Genomic DNA, 23,496 nt, shown 5'->3' with positions numbered 1-23,496 from the left:
AGTCGTGGCCAGCACCTCAGCTTTGACTAACTGCTGTATAATTTGAGCTCCTTGGGAGAGGGTTGGCAGCCAACACTGGGACTGATAGATGCTGAACACACTAAATTCCCAGAGCAAGGGAAGGGTGGCAGCTATCTCTATAGCTCCAGGCCATGCTGTTCTGCTGCTGGAGCCACAGATGCTGGATGGCTTTTCTCAAGAGGTATACCACCATAGCCCAACATACCAGCTGTGGCAGACTGTGGCCAGAGTGCCTCTTCAGACCTGACCCTGACCCATCACTCCTCACGGGTGGGGCCTCCCTGCAGGAATTCCAAGAACTCCAGTCAGGGGCTCAGGGACAGAACTCTGATTTTCCTGGGCCTGAGTCCCTAGAGGGAGGAGTGGCTGCAGTCTCTGTGAACCAGCAGACTTAGTTTCTCCTCCTGCAAGTTCTGAGGAATCCAGGCAGACCAGAGAACTCATTTTCCTTCCAGCAAAGCACACCCCTTCCACCAAGGGACAGTCAAAGTGCTTCATTAAACAAGTTCTGCTCCCCTTGTCTCACCCAACTGGGTGAGACCCTCCAACAGGGGTTCTCAGACACCCTACACAGGAGCGTTCCTACTGGCATCAGCTCAGTGCCCCTCAAGGTCAGAGATCCCAGAGGAAGGAGCAGGCACTCATCTTTGCTGTTTTCTAGCCTCCTTGAATGACACCTCCAGGTGCCGGAGTGAACCAAGTGAATAGGGCCTGAAGTGATCCCCCAGCAAACTACAGCAGTCCCACAGAAACACCTGACAATTGAAGGAAAAACAAACAGAAAGGACCACAGGGCAATAAAATTAGAACTTGGGATTAAGATAGTTACTCATAACCACACAACTATATGGAAACTGAATAACCTGCTCCTGAATGACTCTTGGGTAAATAATAAAATTAATGCAGAAAACAAGAAGTTCTGTGAAATCAATGAAAATAAAGAAACAACATACCAGAATCTCTGTAAATTTGTTTTAGTTCTTTGTAGATTCTGGATATTAGCCCTTTGTTAGATGGGTAGCTTGCAAAAATTTTTTCCTATTCTGTTAGTTGCTGGTTCACACTAATGATTGTTTCTTTTGCTGTGAAGAACCCCTGAAATTTAATTAGATCCCATTTGTCTATTTTGGCTTTTATTGCCACTGCTTTTGGTGTTTTAGTCATGAAGTCCTTGCCTATGCCTATGTCCTGAATGGTATTGCCTAGGTTTTCTTCTAGGGTTTTTATGGTGTTAGGTCTTATGTTTAAATCTTTAATACATCAGGAGTTAATTTTTATATAAGGTGTAAGGAAAGGGTCCAGTTTCAGCTTTTTGCATATGGCTAGCCAGTTTTCCCAACACTATTTATTAATCAGGGAATCCTTTCATCATTGCTTGTTTTTGTCAGGTTTGTCAAACATCAGATGGTTATAGATGTGTGGTATTACTTCTGACCTCTGTTCTCTACCATCATTTATATCTTTGTTTTGGTACCAGTACAATGCTGTTTTGATTACTGTAGTCTTGTGGTATAGTTTGAAGTCAGGTAGTGTGATGCTTCTAGCTTTGTTCTTTTTGCTTAGTAATGTCTTGGCTATGCAGGCTCTTTGTTGGTTTCTTATGATGTTTAAGGTGTTTTTTTCCAGTTCTGTGAAGAAGGTCAATGGTAGCTTGATGGGGATAACATTGAATCTATAAATTACTTTGGGCAGTATAACCATTTTCACAATATTGATTCTTCCTAACCATGAACATGGAATGTTTTTCCATCTGTTTGTGTCCTCTCTTATTTTGTTAAGCAGTGGTTTGTAGTTCTCCTTGAAGAGATCCTTCACGCCCCTTGTTAGTTGTATTCCTAAGAATTTTATTCTCTTTGTAGCAGTTGTGAATGGGAGTTCATTCATGATTTGGATCTCTGTTTGTCTGTTATTTGTATATAGGAATGCTTGTCATTTTTGCACATTGATTTTGTATCCTGAGACTTTGCTGAAGTTGCTGATCATCTTAAGGAGATTTTGGGCTGAGATGATGGGATCTTCTAAATATACAATCATCTGTTAATAGAGACAGTTTGAATTTCTATTTTACTAATTGAATATCCTTTATTTCTTTTTCTTGCCTGATTGCTCTGGCTAGAACTTCCAATACTATGTTGAATAGGAGTGGTGAGAGAGGGCTCCCTTGTCTAGTGCCAGTTTTCACAGGGAATGCTTCTTGTTTTTGCCCATTCAATATGATATTGGCTGTGGGTTTGTTATATAAAGCTTTTATTATTTTGATATATCTTCCATTGATACATAGTTTATTGAAAGTTTTTAGCATAAAAGGCTGTTGAATTTTGTCAAAGGTGATCTCTGCATCTATTGAGATAGTCATGTGGTTTTTGTCTTTGGTTCTGTTTATGTGATGGATTGTATTTATAGATTTAAGTATGCTGAACCAGGCTTGCATCCCTGTAATGAAGCCAACTTGATTGTGATGGATAAGCTTTTTGATGACCCAGCAATCCCATTACTGGGTATATACCCAAAGGATTATAAATTGTTCTATTATAAAGACACATGCATACATATGTTCATTAAGGCACTGTTTACAATACCAAAGACTTGGAACCAACCTAAATGCCCATCAAGGATACATTGGATAAAGAAAATGTGGCACATATACACCATGGAATACTTATGCGGCCATAAAAAAGAATGAGTTAATGTCCTTTGCAGGGACATAGATGAAGCTGGAAACCATCATTCTCAGCAAACTGACAGAAGAACAGAAAACCAAACACTACATGTTCTCATTCATAAGTAGGGGTTGAACAATGAGAACACATGGACACAGGGAGGGGAACATCAAACACTAGGGCCTGTTGGGGGGTAGGGGGACTGGGGAGAGATAGCAAGGGGTGGGAGTATTGGGGAGGGATAACATTAGGAGAAATATCTAATGTAGGTGATGGGGTAATGGATGCAGCAAACCACCATGGCATGTGTATACCTATGTAACAATCCTGCATGATCTGCACATGTACCCCAGAACTTAAAGTATAATAAAAATATATATATGAAAATGTTATGCAAGAATGAGCTAAATATCCAATCTGTTAAAGACTGTTTTTTGGTGCAGAATTCTAAGTACTTTTTACTTTATCTATTTTCTAAATTTTTAATAATAAAAGATATTTTTTATAAGCAGAAATAAAAATCCCTCAATAAACTAGACATTGATGGAACATATCTCAAAATGATAAGGACTATTTATGACAGACGCACAGCCAATATCATACTGAATGGGCAAAAGCTGGAATCATTCCCTTTAAAAACCAGCACAGGACAAGGATGCCCTCTCTCTTCACTCCTATTCAGCATAATGTTGGAAGTTCTGACCAGGGCAGTCAGGCAAGAGGAGTAACAAAAAATGGGTATTCAAATAGGAAGGGGGAAGTCAAATTGTCTCTGCAGACGACACGGTTTTATATTTAGAAAACCCCATTGTCTCAGCCCCAAAACTCTTTAAGCTGATAAGCAACTTCAGCTAAGTCTCAGGATACAAAATCAATGTGCAAAAATCACAAGCATTCCTATACATCAACAATAGACAAGCAGAGTGCCAAATGATGAATGAACTCCCATTTACAATTGCTACAAGAGAATAAAATACATAAAAATACAACTTCCAAGGGATATTAAGGATCTCTTCAAGGAGAACTACTAACCACTGCACAAGGAAATAAGAGAGTACATAAACAAATGGAAAAACATTCTATCTTCATGGATAGGAAGAACCAATATTGTGAAAATGGCCATGCTGCCTGAAATTATTTATAGATTCAATGCTATCTCAATCAAACTACCATTGTTCTTCACAGAATTAGGGAAAACTGCTTTAAATTTCATATGGAAGCAAAGAAGAGCCTGCATAGCTAAGACAATCCTAACCAAAAAGAACAAAACTGAAAGCATCATGCTACTTGACTTCAAACTATACTACAAGGCTGCAGTAGCTAAAACAGCATGGTACTGGTACCAAAACGGACATATAGACCAATAGAACAGAACAGAGACCTCCGAAATACTACACATCTGTAACCATCTGATCTTTGACAAACCTGACAAAAACAAGCAATGGAGAAAGGGTTTTCTATTCAATAAATGGTGCTGGGAAAACTGACTGGCCATATGCAGAAAACTGAAACTGGACCCCTTCCTTACTCCTTATACAAATATTACCTCAAGATGGATTAAATAGGAGAGATATCCAAGATGGCTGATCACTAGCAGCTTGGGCACGTAGCTCCCAGTGAAAGTGCAGAGAATGAGAGGATGCCACACTTTCAGACGAATATTTGTTGCTCACGGACCAGGAGATTCCCAGCAGAGGAGCCCCACGCGTAACCAGAGTGACCCTTGTCGCTGGCGTGGCGGTTTTGCTGGCACCTTAGCACAGCAGTTTTTGGTGAAGAGTCTGGAGATTCCCAGGCAGAAAAGCACCATCAATCTTAGCACTGCTGTTTTGGCCGGCGCAGTGGATTGCTCAGATTTCGGCGCTGGGAATCAAAAGTTGGACGTCCACTCAGAGACCTAGTTAGAAAGTCAGTAATTACAAAGACGACAGAGGGATAAATATATAATGAAGAGAAGAAACCAGCCTAAAAAGGCAGAGAATACTCAAAATCAGAATGCCTCTCCCTCTACAGGGGATCGCAATTCCTCATCAGAAACGGAACAAGGCTTGATGGAGAACGAGTGTGTTCCAATAACAGAAGCAGGTTTCAAAATGTGGGTGATGAGAAACTTCTGTGAATTAAAAGAACTTGTTCTAACCCAATGCAAAGAAACTAAGAACCTTGAAAAAAGGTTTGATGAAATGCTAACGAGAATGGACAATTTAGAATTTAGAGAGGAATATAAGTGAATTGATGGAGCTGAAAAACACAACACGAGAACTTTGCGAAGTATGCACAAGTTTAAACAGTCGAATTGATCAAGCAGAAGAAAGGATATCAGAAGTCGAGGACCAGCTCAGTGAAATGAAATGAGAAGACAAGATTGGAGAAAAAAGGATAAAAAGGAATGAGCAAAGTCTCCAGGAAATATGGGACTATGTGAAAAGAGCTAATTTACGTTTGACAGGTGTACCTGAATGTGACGAAGAGAATGAATCCAAGCTGGAAAATACTCTTCAGTATATCATTCAGGAAAACTTTCCCAATCTAGCAAGGCAGGGTAATATTCAACTCCAGGTAATACAGAGAACACCACAAAGATATTCTTCAAGAAGACCAACCCCAAGGCACATAATCACCAGATTTATTAGAGTTGAAATGAAGGAGAAAATACTAAGGGCAGCCAGAGAGAAAGGTCAGGCTACCCATAAAGGGAAACCTATCAGACTTACAGCAGATCTCTCAGCAGAAACCCTGCAAGCCAGAAAAGATTGGGGACCAATATTTAATATCCTTAAAGAAAAGAACTTTCAACCCAGAATTTCATATCCAGCCAAACTAAGCTTTACAAGTGAAGGAAAAATTAAATCCTTTGCGAACAAACAAGTACTTAGAGACTTCACCACCACCAGGCCTGCTTTACAAGAGCTTCTGAAAGAAGCACTATACATATAAAGGAACAACCAATATCAGCCTTTCCAAAAATATATCAAAAAGCAAAGAGCATTAGCACAATGAAAAATGTGCACCAACTGATGGGCAAAACGGCCAGCTAGCATCAAATGCCAGTATTAAACTTATATATATTCTAATTGGATAAAAAGCCAAGACCCATCGGTATGCTGCATCCAGACCCATCTCACATGGAACAGTACACAAAGACTCAAAACAAAGAGAAGGAGGAAGGTTTACCAACCAAACAGAGCATAAAAATAAACAAATAAACAAAAAGCAGGAGATGCAATTCTCGCCTCTGATAAAGTAGACTTTAAAGCAACAAAGATCAAAAGAGGCAAAGAAGGACATTACATAATGGCAAAAGGATCAATGTAACAAGAAAAGCTAACGATTCTATAGATCAACCAGACAGGAAATTAACAAAGACATCCAGGACTTGAACTCAGACCCGGAACAAGTAAACTTAATAAACATTTATAGAACTCTCCACTTCAAATACACAAAACATACATTACCACCTCACACCTATTTCAAAAGTGACTACATAATTGGAAGCAAATCACTCCTCAGTAATCGCATAGCATTTCATAGGTTTAAATGAAATATTGGTTGGCTGCTTGTTTGATGTTTTCTTCCCTTATTCCTTCCTGTCTACATCATTAAGTATAATTATTGTTATAAAAGAGGTTTTCAATACCCATCACTAAATTGCATTCTAGCCTGGGCAAGAAAGCAATACTCCCATTCTCTCTCTCTCTTTCTCTTCCTTTTTCTTCCTCTTCTTCATTCTTTTTTTTCTTTCTTTCTAAAAAAAAAAAAAAAAAGAAAAAAAATGGATTAAATACTTAAATGTAAAATCCAAAATCATAAAAACCCTGGAAGAAAACCTAGGCAATACCTTTCAGCAGGTAGGAATGGACAAAGACTTCATGATTGAAATGCAAAAGCAATTGCAACAAAAGCCTAACTTTATAAATGGGATCTAATTCAGCTAAAGAGCTTCTGCACAGCAAAAAAACAAAACAAAACAAAACAAAACTATCATCAGGGTGAACAGGCAACCTACAGAATGGGAGAATATTTTTGCAATCTAACCATCAAACAAACCTATGAAAAGAAAGCTCAATATCATTGATCATTATAGAAATACAAATCAAAACCACAGAGACATATCTCACACTAGTCAGAATGGCAATAAAAAGTCAAGAAACAATAGATGCTGGCAAGGCTGTGGAGAAATAGAATGATTTTACACTGCTGGTGAGAATGTAAATTAGTTCAATCATTGTGGAAGACAGTGTGGCAATTTCTCAAGGATCTGGAACCAGAAATACCTTTGACCCAGCAATCCCATTATTGGGTATATACCCAAAGAAATATAAGTAATTCTACTGTAAAGACACATGCACATGTATGTTTATCAAAGCACTGTTTACAATGGCAAAGACATGGGACCAACCCAAATGCCCATCAACCCCATAGACTGGATAAAGCAAATGTGGTATATATACACCATGGAATACTATGCAGACATAAAAATGAATGAGATAGTATCCTTTGCAGAAATATGGATGGAGCTAGAAGCCATCATCTTCAGCAAACTAACAGAAAACCAAACACTGCATTTTCTCACTCATAAGTGGGAGTTGAACAACATGGACACATGGAGGAAAACAACACACACTGAGGCCAGTTATGGGTGTGGGTCAGTGGAGGAAGAGCATTAGGACAAATAGCTAATGCATTCAGGGCTTAAAACCTATATGACAGGTTGATAAGTGCAGCAAACCACCATGGCACATGTATACCTATGTAACAAACCTACATGTTATCCACTTGTATCCAGAACTTAAAGAAAAAAGAAAATTAAGGCCTCATTCTGCAACCATACCTTTTAGGCTACTCATTCAATGAATGTAAATTTGCCCTTTAGTGAGAATGTGAGAAAGCTAAAAAAGTGTCTAAAAATCATTTATATTTAAATAATCATAAAACTATGAGACTAGCAGGCACACAGACAAATATATTCAGATTCAGCCCTTTTTGTAATTATGTATATTATATTTTTGTAAAACTCAAAAAGAGGCCAATGGTCCTTACTATACAACTTTTAGGCAGTGAAAGTAAAACTCCTGTGTATTTTAAATATAGCAATTCATTTTATAAAAATTGAACTCTTTCTTAATCAAATGACATTTCAGTATAAACATACCAAACCTTTCACCTTGTTCATATCTACTTCTTATAGGGTTTAATCCATTTTAATTTGATATCAAGTGCCTCAAATCTCCTAATTGTTTTTATTATTGGTTTTTTCAGACTTTTAAATATTCTCATTATTAAGTACAGATGATACTCTTCTTTCCTTTTATATTGGAGGGCAGGAATGGAAATGTTTTAAAATGAATTTAATTCTATAATAAATTATTGAAATCAAGTAGCAGATGAGGCTGGAGGGATTGGATAATTAAGTAAATGAAATAAGACTGCAACTAATTTTTCGAAGAGGGTGATGCCGAAGTTAGCTAGACACCTCTGGAAATTCTGTGAGTATGCAGTAATGTTGAATGACATCTAATTGAGCAAACATCTTACAGAAGGTAAGAAATGCTTGTCTGGATATCCAAACCTGATTTATTTTATCACTTTGGACTTCTGATTTCTTCAGGATAAGTTAGTACAGTATCAAATCTCATTCTCAGAAATATGTTAGTAGAGGCTAACAGTACTTTTTCCTGATTGTTCTCCTTTTTATTTTAAGCACACACACACTCTTCTGGGTTAATACAATGATTTGTAAATAAATATTTTATTTATTTAATTTAATAACATTTTAATAAATAATATTCTTACTAGCTTCATGGAAAAGATAGTTCTGTTTTCCATTAGGTTTATAAATAGATGACTATCATGGCTCTTAGTTTGTTGAGCCCTGTATTTTGTCAAAGACATACTATTTATTTTACTATTCAATAACGTTCTTTTTTAATATCTAGGCCCTACTCATTTTGATAACATAATAGTAAACATGATATTTGTCTTGAACAAATTCTCCTACATCCCAGGAGTTAAATTTCCCTAACTTTGCTTTTGACTTCAATAAATACTAACAAAGACCATGGGTTAATGAAAGAAGAGACTATACCAAATATGGCAAAAGGTGGTATATTTAGAGATTAATTGCCACAGTATTAAAAGGGCTAGGATAATTGATCAGTCAGACAAATTCTTAGCCCCTTATGTTATAATTATTAAGAAAAAGAAATGTTTTCTTCCTGCCTTTTTCTCTGTCTTGCACCATCACTTTCCTCCTTCACCATGCACACTCACAAACATACGCACGCACCCCTTGAGGGCAGCAATTATCTTCGACTCATCTCAGATTTCCCTGAAGGCCTTACAGAGATCCTTGTGTTAATATTGTTAGATGTTAACAGCAATTATAAAGGAAGAAAAAATATTCTACTCCAAGACCACCTACTGAGACATAACAACATGAAGGGTATCTTTGCAGATATTATCCATAATCTGTAGCTGTGCTGTGAGTTGTAGTGCTCTGTAGTCCTATTTGGGGATTTCAGCACTCACTGATACCACATCCAGGAAAATCAATCAAACTGATGGGAGCAGTTATCTCATCATGTGGATGAGATTTCACATGTAATTATCCGTATGATCTGCTACTGGGCAATAATAAGGCCACAATACAAAAAAAATCTCTGTGACATTTTGATTATTGGCAGCAAATGATTAAATATAAGAAATAATTTATTCTGTATGATTCATCATTATTTCTTGATTGTGATTTTTGCTATATATGTCTAATGTTAAAACACTGATGATTTCCTTGAAAAAAAGGATTTACTTCTGTTTTGCTTGCCTTTGTTTTACATATATGTATATTTGTTTTGAATATATTGAATTGTTTAAAATAAACTAAAATAATTTTTATTTGTTGCTTTTCCTTTTGTCCTCAGGAATATTTGCATTGTATCAGGCTTTTCAAAAGTGATTGTAGAAGAAGAAATTAGGGCAAAATATAGAAAGAATATCTAAATAGCTGGATTTCGTCCTACAAATACTGAGTGTTATAAGCAAGAGCTGGTTAGAGTTAAATATATACAATGAAGTATCCATATTCCATCTTTGAATGCAAAGTTGTATATACAAAAACTTGGGCCTTCAAATTCAATTTCCTTAAAATAAAACACAATATAGAAATCTATTTTTAAAGGTAATAAGACCCATGACAAACATCCTACCTATTAAGCTTTTGAGTTAGCCAATAAATTAAAACTTCTGAATCCTATGCCATAAATGAAGTTAAAACAATGATTATTGACAACTTAGCTAGGTGAACTAACATTTATATAGTCCCATTATTCGATAATACTTTATATATTTTTATTTTAAAAACAGTGTTTTATTCTTCCACTGCATTGGTCCACATTCTGAACTGTCACTCTATTGTGATGTTTTAGGGTGATGTTTTGTTTTTTAACTCAACTTTTTCTAATCATTGTCATCTTAGTGAATTTCACGTACTTCAGAATGAACATGTACATTGCTTTTGATAACATTGTATTAGAAGAAAAAATATCGAATGTACTTTAATAAACAGCAAAAGTTGCATATCTATAATACAAAAAAGTATGTTAGAACATAGGACTACAATTCTCATCCTTCATAGATGCATCCACAGGCCTTGAGTGATTATAGACAATCAGGCAATAGGCCTTAAGGAATGCAGGAAATTTTACCACAAAATAGGGCTTTCCTGGTATAATAAGCACTTTGAATTAAAAAGCCTTAGAGATCAAGTGCTGGAAGAGACTTTTCCAGGATCCAAGTCCCCATTCTTTCTGTAACCTGAAGGTGGTATATATATATAAACTTCTGGAACACACTAGGACATCAGGCAATCACTCTGTAATTCTCCTTGTGCTCAATTAAATAAATTCGTATGCTTTTTTGATAAATGCAAGAGGTAGATAAGAAGGAAGTACCCCAAAGAATCTCCAACTGGTTTGTGCACTGGGAGGATGGAGTGGAGTTTTGGGACGGGACTTTTGCACCATTTGCAGTGGTGGGTGGTGCCTGGCATCTCCTATTCCAGGATAGTAACCTGGGGTTGAATTGGTGAGGTGAAAAACCTGTTAGCAGGACTCAATCTCATTTTGCTGACTTGTTTTTCCTTTTTGCCCAATAAATTCCTCTACTCCCCCTTCTATGTGTTTGTGAGCCTAATCTTTCCTGATAATGTGACAAGAACCCATTTTATTTCCTACAACATTTTCTCTTATTAATCTGACTTATTGTGAGTCAATTTTTCAATGAACTTTTGAAGTGGGCGAAGGCCTTTCATCTGCACAGGGCTAATAAAAATTTAATAGATTATGTTCTTTATTTTATATCCTATTTCAATTCTTGAAAAAGATTTTTGAGTGTACCTATTTAGGACTTCATCTCTTTCATTTTAGCATAAAGTGACTGACTAGGAAGACTAGAATGAATTATGAACCCTGATTATAAACATGTATTGAAGTATTTTTTACATTCACAAATAATACATCAAAAAGATGTATTAAATATTGGTACAACTGTTAGTGGCAGCAAATCTGTTCAGGACTGCAGCAACTTCATTCTTGCCTCCTCAGAAGAAAGAATTCAACAGAGAAGTATAAGGCAGAGTGAGAGACCAAGGCAAATTTTAGAGCAGAAGTGAGTTTATTAAAAAATTTAAGTGCAGGAATGAAAGGAAGTAAAGTGCATTTGGAAGAGGGCCAAGCAGGCTACTTGAGAGAGTCAAGTGCATGGTTTGACCTTGGACTTGGGGTTTTATATGTTGGCATGCTTCTGGGGGTGTTGCATCTCTTCTTCCTAGGTCTTCCTTGTGGTGGGCTGTTTGCAAGCACAGTGGCCTACCAACACTTGGGGTGGGCCATGTGCTCAGTGTGTTTACTGAAGTTGTATGCATGTGTTCTTGAGGCATTTTTCCCCTTCCTAGTCAAGTGTTACCAGTTAAAGCCCAATGTCTTACTTCTTAGTCCACATGTTTTAAGCCCACTTGCCCAACACCTGAGATCTTATCAGGAAGCTACTGATCACCAGTTTCAGGTGTTTCTATTTATTGGGAGACTGCCTTTCCCTCCTGCTGGCTGCAACAATTATTATTTTAGATAGACAGTTTAATAAGTGCCTGGCCATCACCTGATGATCACCTAATATTTCTGGTGCAAGGAGGCCCTCTCCTGCCCTGCTCCTGTCTGACTACTTACTGTAACAGAGCTATTTCAAGACTGATTTGGGAGTCTTACAAGAATGATATGACTCTTTCCTCTGTAGCCCACAGCATCCTTTACTGTCAGGGTTGAGTACAAAGCAGGGAGATTCTACCATTTGAATCTAAACCAAGGTCTTTGAGGAGCTGAGAAGAATTGGCCATTAAGACTTTATACAAAGGAAAGGGTTTTAAATGAAATATCAAATATTGAGAAAATATAATTAAAGTAAAATTACCTACCAACCCAATAAATTGACTTCACAAAATGTAAAAAGGAGTGAAACAGTTTTTCTGTTAAATAAAAATTAAACCAGATTCTGATCTGCATCATAGGCAATCTGTAAAGGAGATTTCAAAAAAGAGAAATAAATCTCACGCTTTTTATATAGCCTGACAGATATAATCCATTACACACATGTTAATTGTCTTTATCAAAAGAAAAAATATATATTTATATCTTTATGACAATCAAGAAGTTATATAACAGAGCCAAGTGTCTAGATTTTAACATTCAGTGAAACAGGAAGACAGTATACAATTTTCCTTAATGTTCATATTTCAAAAAGATGGCCCCAAGACCTCTAAGAAAGACATTCTTAGAATGCAAACTGGTAAGAGTTTTATTTAGCTTGTAAAATATTTACACATATCTGAAAGAAAAAAAGAAAAGCATTTATAACTTCTGGGTTTCTATAGGAAATTCTAAAGAGAAGTAGGCTTAGGGGAGTTCCCTTACCTTTATAATTTCAAGAAAATTTTCACATTTTTTTCAAAGATTTGTATTTATACTTAGAACTTTCCTTTTGTGTTACTATTTTATAACACTATAATTATTAAATTATCTGTATTGCTGTTTCTACGTTTCTCTGGGCAGTTTGCAGTTATCAAAATATATAGCCAATCCATTGTAAGAAACAAAGCAAGGTAATTATGAGAAATATAATAGAATTAAATTTAAAAGTTATTGCATTATTAGCCTTGGAGATATAACTTTTAAATATATTATTTAAGTGAACTAATAGTGAATAGTTCAAGCAGATTCTTGATTACCCAGGAACAAACATTCTCCATCATCCATTACTTTTATAAACTGTGGTGATATATACATTGCTTATACTTTCAAATAATTAACTATTTGAATATTATTTTGTAGATCCTCATGACATCTTGCTAAACCAAGCCTAAGGTATACCTTAACCCTAGGTCCCAAATATCTAAATTTTTAAATAAAATTCTTTTGGGGGGCCAAAAACTTTTTCTGAGTTTTTATTAATCATAAAAGTCCTATTACATTTATACAATCATGTAGGACTTTTAGTATTTATTTTTCCAATTTTTTTTGGAGATGGAAAAAACAAAGATAACCATTTTCTAGTATCATTATGAGGCAGCACTAAAGGGCACAGATTGAACTTCAGTATTTAATATACGTGACTTTAATTATTACAATTCTTGAGGACAAACTTAGCCTATGGGCTTTACATAAGTCCAAATCAATAATTTAATTATAATAACACTTAATTAAATCTCTGTAAATAATAGACATTTACCTTTGTTTATATATTAATATTTGGACTGGAGAGACTTGTGTCCCAAAGCTGATTAACTTATATTAGACCTGTCATTTGCAGTCTTACCTATAAACGTCAGATTTGTCTGTCTGTTAATTAGATGTTTTCCATTCTAAATCATCCTTCCATTCAAATCAGTTAAAGAAAATTGTATTTGCCTGTATGTATGAAATTTAGGGATTAAGTATTTAGACACATATTAGTTACTTTTACTTTAGGATTATTAAAAAATTAGTGAGAAAACTGTTTCACTTTTACTCTGCCAATACTTGGACTGTTGGACTTATAAGTAGATCTTATCTATTCTGGTGTAAAAGAAAAATTGCACCAGACAAGTTAAACAAACAAGAAAGACTTTTCCCAAGACTATTGCAATAGAGGAGAGAGACTGAACTTAAGTCTGCTGAAACAAAAGGTGGGAGGGTTTTTAAACAGTGGAGTGAGCTAGTAGAAAATTACTGGAAAGTTTTAGATGAGAGATTAGTCAATGTAAATAGACCATCTGTGTTTCAGTTGTTTCTTATTGAAGTTAAGCTCCTATCCTCCCATAGAGAGCGGGAGATGGAGGTGCTATCTCCTTCAATGATTACATTTCAAAGGAATGGCTTCCAGGATCTTGAGAAATATATTCCTGGGTTGGTGAATATTTACATCCAAAGGGGCAGAGAATGAAGTTTTTTTTAACTTAAATGCTTTAAGAAACAGGTCAGGAACCTGTAGTCAGGAAGAAACCCACCTAAAGTTTTCCAAAGTTTAGTTAGGGTGAGTGGAACATTAAGCCCCTCTTGATCACTAGGAGTCTAATTCTGAGCTGTTTGGAAATATGTGACTGTGGGAACTATTATCAGGAGTACACAAAGAAAATGTGGTGTAACAAATAACATGTTTTTTTTTTTTTTTTTTTTTTAAATAAAATGTGATTCTTAAAGTAATTGAAATAACATTACTGTGAATAGGACAACAAAGCAGTCTATGAACATAAACTCACTGGAATATCTTCTTTCAGTTGAGTTCAGGGCCAAAATTAATTATCTAGAAAATGTATTTTGAGTCCTTTTTAGGAACCATTGTGAAATTTTTCTGAGATGCTGGCTCCATATGGCAAGTCTAAATCTGTATGAGGTTTTCTTTCACTTTGATAGCCAGGTGGATGATCAAGAGTACTTGATCCTTTTAGTACAAGATCAGCTCATCTTACCTCTGGAACACATTCAGATAAATCAAATCTCCTGGTCAATAGGGTGGCCAGTTTATTTCAGCAAGTCCTTCCAGGTCCTGATGATTTTGTGTCTCAAAAATTCTAGGGAAGAAAGAAACACCTTGAAGTATGAACATGATTAAGAGAGGACAGTTAAATTGGGCACAGGACATGATATCTGACTGATATTCATAGATCTGGCAACCATTAGATCAAAGGGAAAAATATCACGCTTGTTTTCAGAGGTCATTCTAATTTTTGACATTGCTAACAGTAAAATGCTAGGCCATTTTAATTCAGTATATTGCCAAATCTCAGCAAATCAGCTCCATTCATCTTATAGGAATCTATAAATAATTGCATAGTTGTTAGGTGACAGTGAAAATAAGATGATTTCCTCTCTCAGATTCATTCTGCTTCTATAGCCCCAAAGTGGAAATCATGGGTATTAAAAAATATTTTATCCGGCTTGAGAATTCACATTTAAAGAGGGAAAGACTTCAGACCATCCAAACATTATATAGACTATAACTAGACAAAATATCATACTTTTAGTAGACATTAATTTTATGAAATCCAACTGGCACTTAGTTTCTGGTAAAGCTGGTTGGGGAAAACTGCCACATGTGCCTTATTAATGGACTGTAAATAATTATTCTGACAAATAGCTCATCTAATATTTTTGGAACATTTTTATTTTTATGTAAGCAGAGTAATAGTCTCGGGTCTTTAAAGTCCTCATTTTACTTAGAAGAGTAGGTCAATGACACATTACTAATCAAACAAATAAGAATTGTTATATGGGGATTACATTATTAGGTAATCTTCAGAGTTCAGACAAAATTTTTTTAGCCTCCTTTATAATTAATTTGTGAATTTCCTTTTGTGAAGCATATTTCTGAAAATTAACAAAACTTTCTTGTATTAAAGGTGATGCATCCAAGTTTAGAATCTGTTACATTTTAACAGTTGCTTTTGCAGCTGTCAGCAAAATAGTTGCATTAAAAATTTTTGTTATTCTGCTCTATGTGAGCTGTACAAATGATTACTGATCTGATACAACAGTTGCACAGCTTCTAACAAATAAGCTATCAGTTTTCTATGAAATATTTTACTTCCCCTGAAAGTCAAGAAGTTTCTATTTCTTCAAATTTGCTCTCCTATGTGATAGAGACCAAACATGTATTTTCTACCAACCTATGTACCTACCTACCTATCAAGAATTGCAGCTCTAGTAACTTCTATTAACTGTGCTGCTTGTGTCAGCTTAATTTTAGGCAAAGCATAAGCTTCCAAAATGTCATAAGAGGTCACCATAGCATACAAAACAAAATTGGGCCATTTTTACCCAAGTATGTGATCCACCAATAAACATTATTAAATTGGCATTATTGCTAAAGACTACAGGCTCTTTGGCTCCCTATGTAATGGAAATTAACATGAGGCCAAGTAGATTTCCCAGACAAGGTATTTTATTTCAGGACTTGTGCTTAAGCACAAAGGAGACAGCAGAGGCACAAGGGTCCTCTAGCTGGCTCTCCAAGAAAAGCCAGTAGGGAATTTCTTTACTAGGTAACACATGGGAATTGACATAAGGGGTATGGTACACAGGCTATTCTGTGCATAGCACATAAGTGGTAGGTATATTGATCATCATATCTGATTGTGATGGTTATCTTGAGCATTGTGGTGGTCTGGCCAGTGACAACAAGGCTATAAATCAATTGTGCAACATTCCTTCCCAAGGTGGGACACTACAAACTTGGTTTGATTTTGGATCTCCTAAGGCCCATTTCTGGAATTCTTTAAATATAAGGCATGGTTACACATTATGAGAGCATAGAAGAAGAACACAGAATGGCTATTTTCTTCATATAACTACTAACAGGTATGGCATCAGTAAAGTAGTGATATGGGTTTGTGATCAGGGGAAATGCAAGAAAGGATGCTCTAGTGGAGGTGAGCTGAAGCCCAATTCCCATCCTTTCTCTGTCTCATTACAGATAAGAATATCAGATAAATTGATTGGAGCTTAGTGTCTTCTCTTACCACTGTAATACAATCATGATTATCTTTTTAATCAGGATCTGGTAAAAGAGCAACATGATTTGGGATATTGCATCTCCTAAGCATAATATTGGGATTAATACTTATGCTTAACTAGTCTTATGACATAATCACACATTCTGGATTTTTTGCACTTGTAAGATAGTTGTCATGTGGGACATGCATATAAGTGACTGCAGGTAAGGGCTTGAGTCTTTTTAAAAGTGTATCTGCTACTGCCATAGCATTTTGTCATCAACAGTGCCATTGCCTCCAAGGAAACTGAGAAATGTATTATTAGTGTGCCATCTAATTCCAACTTTTGAGTTAAAATGACTAAAGAAGCTGTTTTATTTTCATAAAAAAGCAAGTGGAAAGTTTTGCAAAATTTGGAACCCCCAAAGCTTATACTATAGAAAAGTTTAATTTGAACACTTCTTCAGATTCTACTGACAAAATCAATAGATCTGAGGAATTATTATGCAGTTATTCCATTAGTGTTTGGCTGCTCTACAAAAAACTGAAATTCACTGCCCACAATATTCTACTAGTCCCCAAAACAGTTTAATTATTTTTTGTAGTAGAGCATTTTATCTACAAAATGGCTGACATCTACATAAGGCCTTCAGCATCAATAGATCCTCTGAATGTTTTATCTCAGTTTGATGATTTTGCAATTTGTCTATTGAAGGCTTATGCCCCTGTGAATGAGAGGCTGTAACCAAGCCAAAATGTCAGTTTTGTATTGCTCTTTAGTTTCTGAGTTTACCAGCAAACCATCAACATGCTAATTATGTACAGATCTCCCTACTGGGAAAAATTTATCTAAGTTTTTCTGATAATGATTAGATAAATGGTAGGATAGTCAAGAAATCCTTAAGGAATACTTTGTCATAAACACTGGACTCATTTATAAGTAAAATAGCAAGAGAAATAAAAACTTGTTTACTAGAGCAATGGGAAAAAAAGACAGATCATAGATAAAATTGGAGAAAAAACTTTGCGGAGGATGGTAGCAAAATACTAAATGTTCTAGTGTTAGAAACTACAGACATGAATGGAACAATAAATTTATTTTCTTCTTTAAGATCTTGGCCGGGTGCAGTGGCTCAAGCCTGTAATCTCAGCACTTTGGGAGGCCAAGGCAGGTGGATCACAAGGTCAAGAGATCAAGACCATCCTTGTCAACATGGTGAAACCCTGTCTCTACTAAAAATACAAAAAAATTAGTTGAGCATGGTGGCACACATGTAGTCCCAGCTACTCAGGAGGCTGAGGCAGGGGAATTGCTTGAACCTGGGAGGCAGAGGTTGCGGTGAGCTGAGATCGCGCCATTGCACTCCAGCCTGGGTAACAAGAGTAAAAATCCATCTCAAAAAAAAAAAAAAAAAAGATCTTGTATACAGGTCAATCATCTTTATCACATTTATCTTCCTTCCTTTCTGGAAGTATACCAGTACTAGTATTACAAAGTGAGTGCCTTTGTAAAATTACCACTTGTCTTTCAAAATTTTTAACTGGTTTTATTTCTTCTAATAGAGCCTTTGGCAAAGGGTATTGCTTGACACATGGCCATTGCTTATACTTTTTGTAAAGAATTTTTATTGATTCTACACCTGAAACTAAACCACTTGCTAGGGCCCATAGTGATGAATTGATTTGTTTCAGTTCAGGGCACTTTTCCAGCACAGAGTGAAAAAGCCACTTTTTGCAATATCCCTTTTCTTTCAGAAGGTACACAGTAATCAGATTCCTTTTTCTCCAGACACTTTCTATGGAATACAGAATATGGTAGTCTTTAATTTTGCTAGCAAGTCTCCCTGCAACAGATTTACAGGGGAAACTAAGAAAACCTATTCCCAATATGAGGCTCTAATTGTGTGGGAGCCACAGAAGAAAAGGAGCAAGTAGAAGGCTAGTTCAAAATACCAACAACCTGTGTTCTTTAATACCCGATGGAAAATAAGACTTTTATTGGGAAACTGCAGAATAAGTAGCACCTATATCTACTAGAAAATGCAATGAGTTAGCCTGAGAGAATGTTACTGAAATGTACCTATCATTAGTTCCCACACTGAGATTCTCTCAATCTGTCAGTTTTAGGTCATTCCCAAATTATTCCCCAGTCTTCTGGGCTTTTTGATTCCCTTGTTTCTGCAGTTACTGCATCCTCTGGATTTCAATATCTGGCTTCCTGAACTATGGCATATAGTTTTGTTTTCTTTCCTTGCTCACTGTACAGGCTGGCCAGAGTAGGGAGTATTCCTTTTACTAAATAATTCTTACTGAACAATTAACATATCAGGTTTTTTTGTAATTTCTTTTCTTCTTCACATTTCTTTAGACTGTCCCAAAACTAAGCAACTTCTGCTAAGATTTAAGTCTGTCCTTGCCATCCTAATACCCTTTGTCTAATTTGAATTTGGAGAGTCATTATGGGACCTGAGATGAAAATTTGAACTACCCTTGGATTCATGCCAGTAGATTTTGAGAAAGCTTCAACAAACTGCTAATGGAAATCAGTGGTAGACTCTCATGTCTTTTGGATACACCATTGGTTTCATCCAGCCGAATTTTAGAGGAAAGATTTCAAAAATAGCTGTACGCAGTTACTTTCAGTAAGTCTCCAGATCCCTTAGTTATCCCTTGTTTGTGGAGGGTGATGAACAGTTATCTGCCCTTTGGTGCAATGGGTCATCTTCTGGTCCCCAATGTGCTTGTTTCATCAAATGAGTGGAGTCTGCTGATTATGGACTCCACACAGGTTCCTCTGCACATCTCCAGCCCTGGAACTGTAAACTGAAAACATGCTGCAGATGATGCCTGCAAGCTTCTGAGAAGCAGGGGAAAGAAGCTTTTATTTGAGATATATCAGCTGGCAAGGAGGCCTGTATAACCTCTCAATGGCATCAGATTCACTGGTGATCAAATAGGAAGAGCTGGTCTTTCTCACATTGTGACAAAATAAATGTAGAATTATATGACGTTTTTGGCATATTTTCCATGTTACTGTGTATTAGCCTAACACTATTTTTTTTAATCTTTTTCCAACCAGCTAGTGAAACTACTCTACATCTTTTTGTCTTCATGTGGGGACAGTCTTTTATACAAGTTCTCAATTATTCCCTAATCATGTTCCTTCATAACTTCTGATTTCCTAAATACATCAAATATAGACGATAAGGGACTTTTGGGGGCATAATATGTGCTAAAACATTGACTGGGCTCAGGGTTAGGGCATGAAGTACACAAATCTGTGTCCTCAAACAAGGCAGATAATTCATTACCAGCTAAATAAGTTGTGGTATTGTCCTTCGTTGGAGGGAAATATACTAACTAGGAGAACCAGAGGCCTAAAACATCATTGCTTTCATCTTCCCAGAAGTCTGTTAAAGCAGAGAAGGATAAAGAGACACAAGGGATTCAGAAAGAGCAGAGACAGTGGAAAAAGGAAGAAGATTCAGTGCAAGTGCCTTTAATTTTTCCATTTCCTCTTCCATTCTTCTCAATCCTTCCTTCTGGTTATGCAGATCTTTTTAACTTACCTCTAAGAATAATACCTATCCAGTAAATACCAGCAAATCATTTGCTTGGGATGAGGTCTAAGAATCATAACAAATTCTAAAAGGTTTGGCACTTCTATGTATTCCAAATATGACAGAGATATTAGCTGTTTAGGAGAAAGAACTGTGGGCAATATCCTTGGCTTCCCCTACTTTTCCACCATCAAAGTTAATTATAATCCTGATGGGATTTGTGTCCCAATTATCCATGAATACTCATTAATAAAATTTGAGTTTGGAGAGAGTAGTCTATCCAGATACTATTTCAAAAAAGCAGAGATCAGAAAGGGAGAACTTATAATTCAGGGGCTCTTCTATGACTTCTGTGGGGGCAATGGACCTTGACCTGGTCCACTCAATTCAAAAACTACCATTCATATCCGAATCCTCTTTACCAGGTAGTTGGAGAAATGTGGTTAAAAGTAAAATCTTTTGCCAGCCCAGTAAAAGCTCTCCAAAAAATAAAGGGAAAAATGCAATAGTTATTCTGTTGAATAGGATTAAACCAGACTGTGATGTGCATCATGCGAAATCTGCTAAGGAAATTACCAAAAAGAGAAATAGTATATAGCTAGGAAGATACAATTCATTGTATATATGTTAATTGCTCTTATCAAAACAATAATAAAACATTTCCTGTCATTATGACAAGCAGGAAATTAAATCACAGAGCTAAGTACCCGGCTTTAACTCCTAGAAATACAAAGACAAGACATTATCCTTTTCTATGTTCCAGTTTAAAGAGGTGGCTCCAAGGCCACCAAGAGAGAAATTCCTGGAATGCAAAACTGGCAAGAGTCTCATTTAACTCTTAAAATATTTAGATACATCTAAAATGAACAAAAATTATAATTTCAAGTTTTCTAAAAGAAATGCTAAAGAGAATGTGAGGGGGGAGTTTTATTTTTTTGACATCAGAAAATTTAAAAAATATTTTTTTTATTGTTGTTAGATTACATATACTCTTACACCAGCAATAAGTTGGGAACTAGGTGAAATCAGGGCAATAGGATAACAAATTAGCAAAGGAACAATTTAGCTGTTCTTTATGAACTGACAAAATACCGTTTTAGAAGTTTCAGGCTAATGGAGCAGTTCAGGATTGTAAATGTTACAGGAGGATATAACAAAGAGCAATAATTCGATTTTCCCAGAAAAATACTTCGAGGTAGTTTGCTGGCATATTTGATATGGTATAACTGATGCACATGCTAGACAGATATAAGCTCTCAATCCCATTTCATAATGGGTTTACTTTACTTTCTCTTCTACCTTCAAGCTGGAGTCTTTACCCTTGCCCATAAACCTGCATCTTCCTCTCTACTGTAGCTAAAAAAAAAAAAAAACTAGCAACTAAGAATCACCAATTTGAAAGTTCACATGCCCTAAAGTTTAATTAAAAGACGTTTAAAATGATTGTGTATTGTCTATATGAATGTGTTTTTATGTTATGGCAATTTAAAATATTTTCTCACAGAAAGAAAGAAATGAAGATAATCTACATTTCCATAATACATTACGGTATCTTGATATCTTACAGTGTTCCTCGATATCATGTATAATCCCATAATTAAATAATAGTAGTTTACCAAGTTTTTTTGTGATAAATTCCCATAAATTCTGTAACACTGACCACTGGTTACATATATGTACTGCAAATGGAATTTTCTGAGGTCATTTTTACCATTTTAATAGTTGACTACACACAGGACCTTTTGCAGCTGTAGTCACTTCCAGGACATGGTCAACCACACTGCCATCTGCTGGTCTATTCATAGTAGAGCCACTACCCAAGACACTGAATACTCTCACGTTTTTACAATGAAAGGAAACTTTACATTTTCCTGATGTAATTTTCCAGCAATACTTATGATAAAGTAGGCAAACATTTACTGATTTCTTCCTTTGGAAACCTGTCTTTTTTGTATGTAGTTTAGAATCCCTTATCAATGTGGACGTTTACTCTGCAGTTAATCCATTTTTTCCTCTTTCCTATTCTTGACAGACTTCTCCCCAACCCAAGGTCTTAGTAACTCATTTGCTTTCATCCTTTTTATGACCTTTGACTTCAGTTCAAATATGCAACTACAGCATCATTGATGACAGACAAAACATGAAGTAATTTCTCTTCTTATGGTTACAAAATTGCATTACTGAATGAGAGATTAGTATTGAATGGATACAGTTATGCTGAATCAGATTAGCAGCATATTTCTTTAAATAAAACTATTTACAGAAAAACATATGTGATGTGGGCAGCCTATAATGTACGTACTATATTTTAAGGCTTGTGTACTCAACATTAGTATTGCAAAGGGTTATATTATACTCTTGGCTACTTTATTGTTTTGTACAGAAATATTTTAACTGTATTTCTCTAGAACAAAGTTCTATGAAACTGGGAGTGTTAAGATGTATTTGTGATGTTAAAAATACTTGAATATTTGTATAGATCCTCTTTTTCTTTTAACTTCAAAAGGAAGTACTGTGTAGGACTCTCTAATAGTCCAAAATTTCATGATCTTGCTTCAGTAACATGGAAGATCTATCCTAGCTAAACACAGAATAGTATTTTTATAATAACCTTGTTCACTAAATTGTGTAATTTGTCTCTTTTGTTACATCACACTTATTCCTGTACATTTATCTGAATTTTTTTCTAGCAAAGAAAGTGTTGAGAAACACATCTGTCTTATAATTTATATGCAGAGGATGTTTTAATAACCCATCTTTCCTTTCCTTGTTCATCTCTTTTTAGGCTTACTGGAAGCTTTGTACCAGACTTGATAGTGAGCATGAGTAGCCAAATGTGGCTGCACCTTCAAACAGACGAAAGTGTTGGATCTGTTGGCTTCAAGGTTAACTACAAAGGTAATGATGAATTGCTATTGTAGGAAATGTTATCTTAATACCACTAGAGAATATTTTTAAGTTCACATTTAATTGCATCTACAAAATTAAAAGTTTTGCAGAACACATGCAAGAATACTTCCAACAAAAATCATTTCCTCCTTAATTCAACTACAAATGTTAATTACACTTATCGTTAAATAAAATTAGTTTTTCCTTTAAAATGTGTCTATTTTGCATACCTCATCTTTCTCTCAGTCTATTATACTATCATTGTGTTTCAATCACTCTAGACTCCTAGCCTTCTCCATAATAGACATGTAATTTTATATTCTTTAAATAATATTCCTGGGAACGATTCTAT

The 23,496-nt window shown here is 35.7% G+C and overlaps 1 protein-coding gene across 1 annotated transcript in view; it reads left to right on the top strand.

The window, feature by feature from the left end:
* The window catches only part of CSMD3 (CUB and Sushi multiple domains 3), a 1,293,678-nt gene that overhangs the window by 626,561 nt on the left and 643,621 nt on the right, over positions 1-23,496 (top strand). Inside the window, exon 13 of the mRNA XM_012443291.2 lies at positions 23,041-23,153. Within this exon, the coding sequence (XP_012298714.2) occupies positions 23,041-23,153 (113 nt within the window). The remainder of the gene's footprint in view (positions 1-23,040; positions 23,154-23,496) is intronic.

This window comes from Aotus nancymaae, unplaced genomic scaffold, assembly GCF_030222135.1.
Source record: "Aotus nancymaae isolate 86718 unplaced genomic scaffold, 86718_ANA_hifiasm-v0.15.2.pri h1tg000036l, whole genome shotgun sequence".
Lineage (NCBI taxonomy): Eukaryota > Metazoa > Chordata > Mammalia > Primates > Aotidae > Aotus > Aotus nancymaae.
This window is presented reverse-complemented; position numbering and strand designations above follow the sequence as displayed.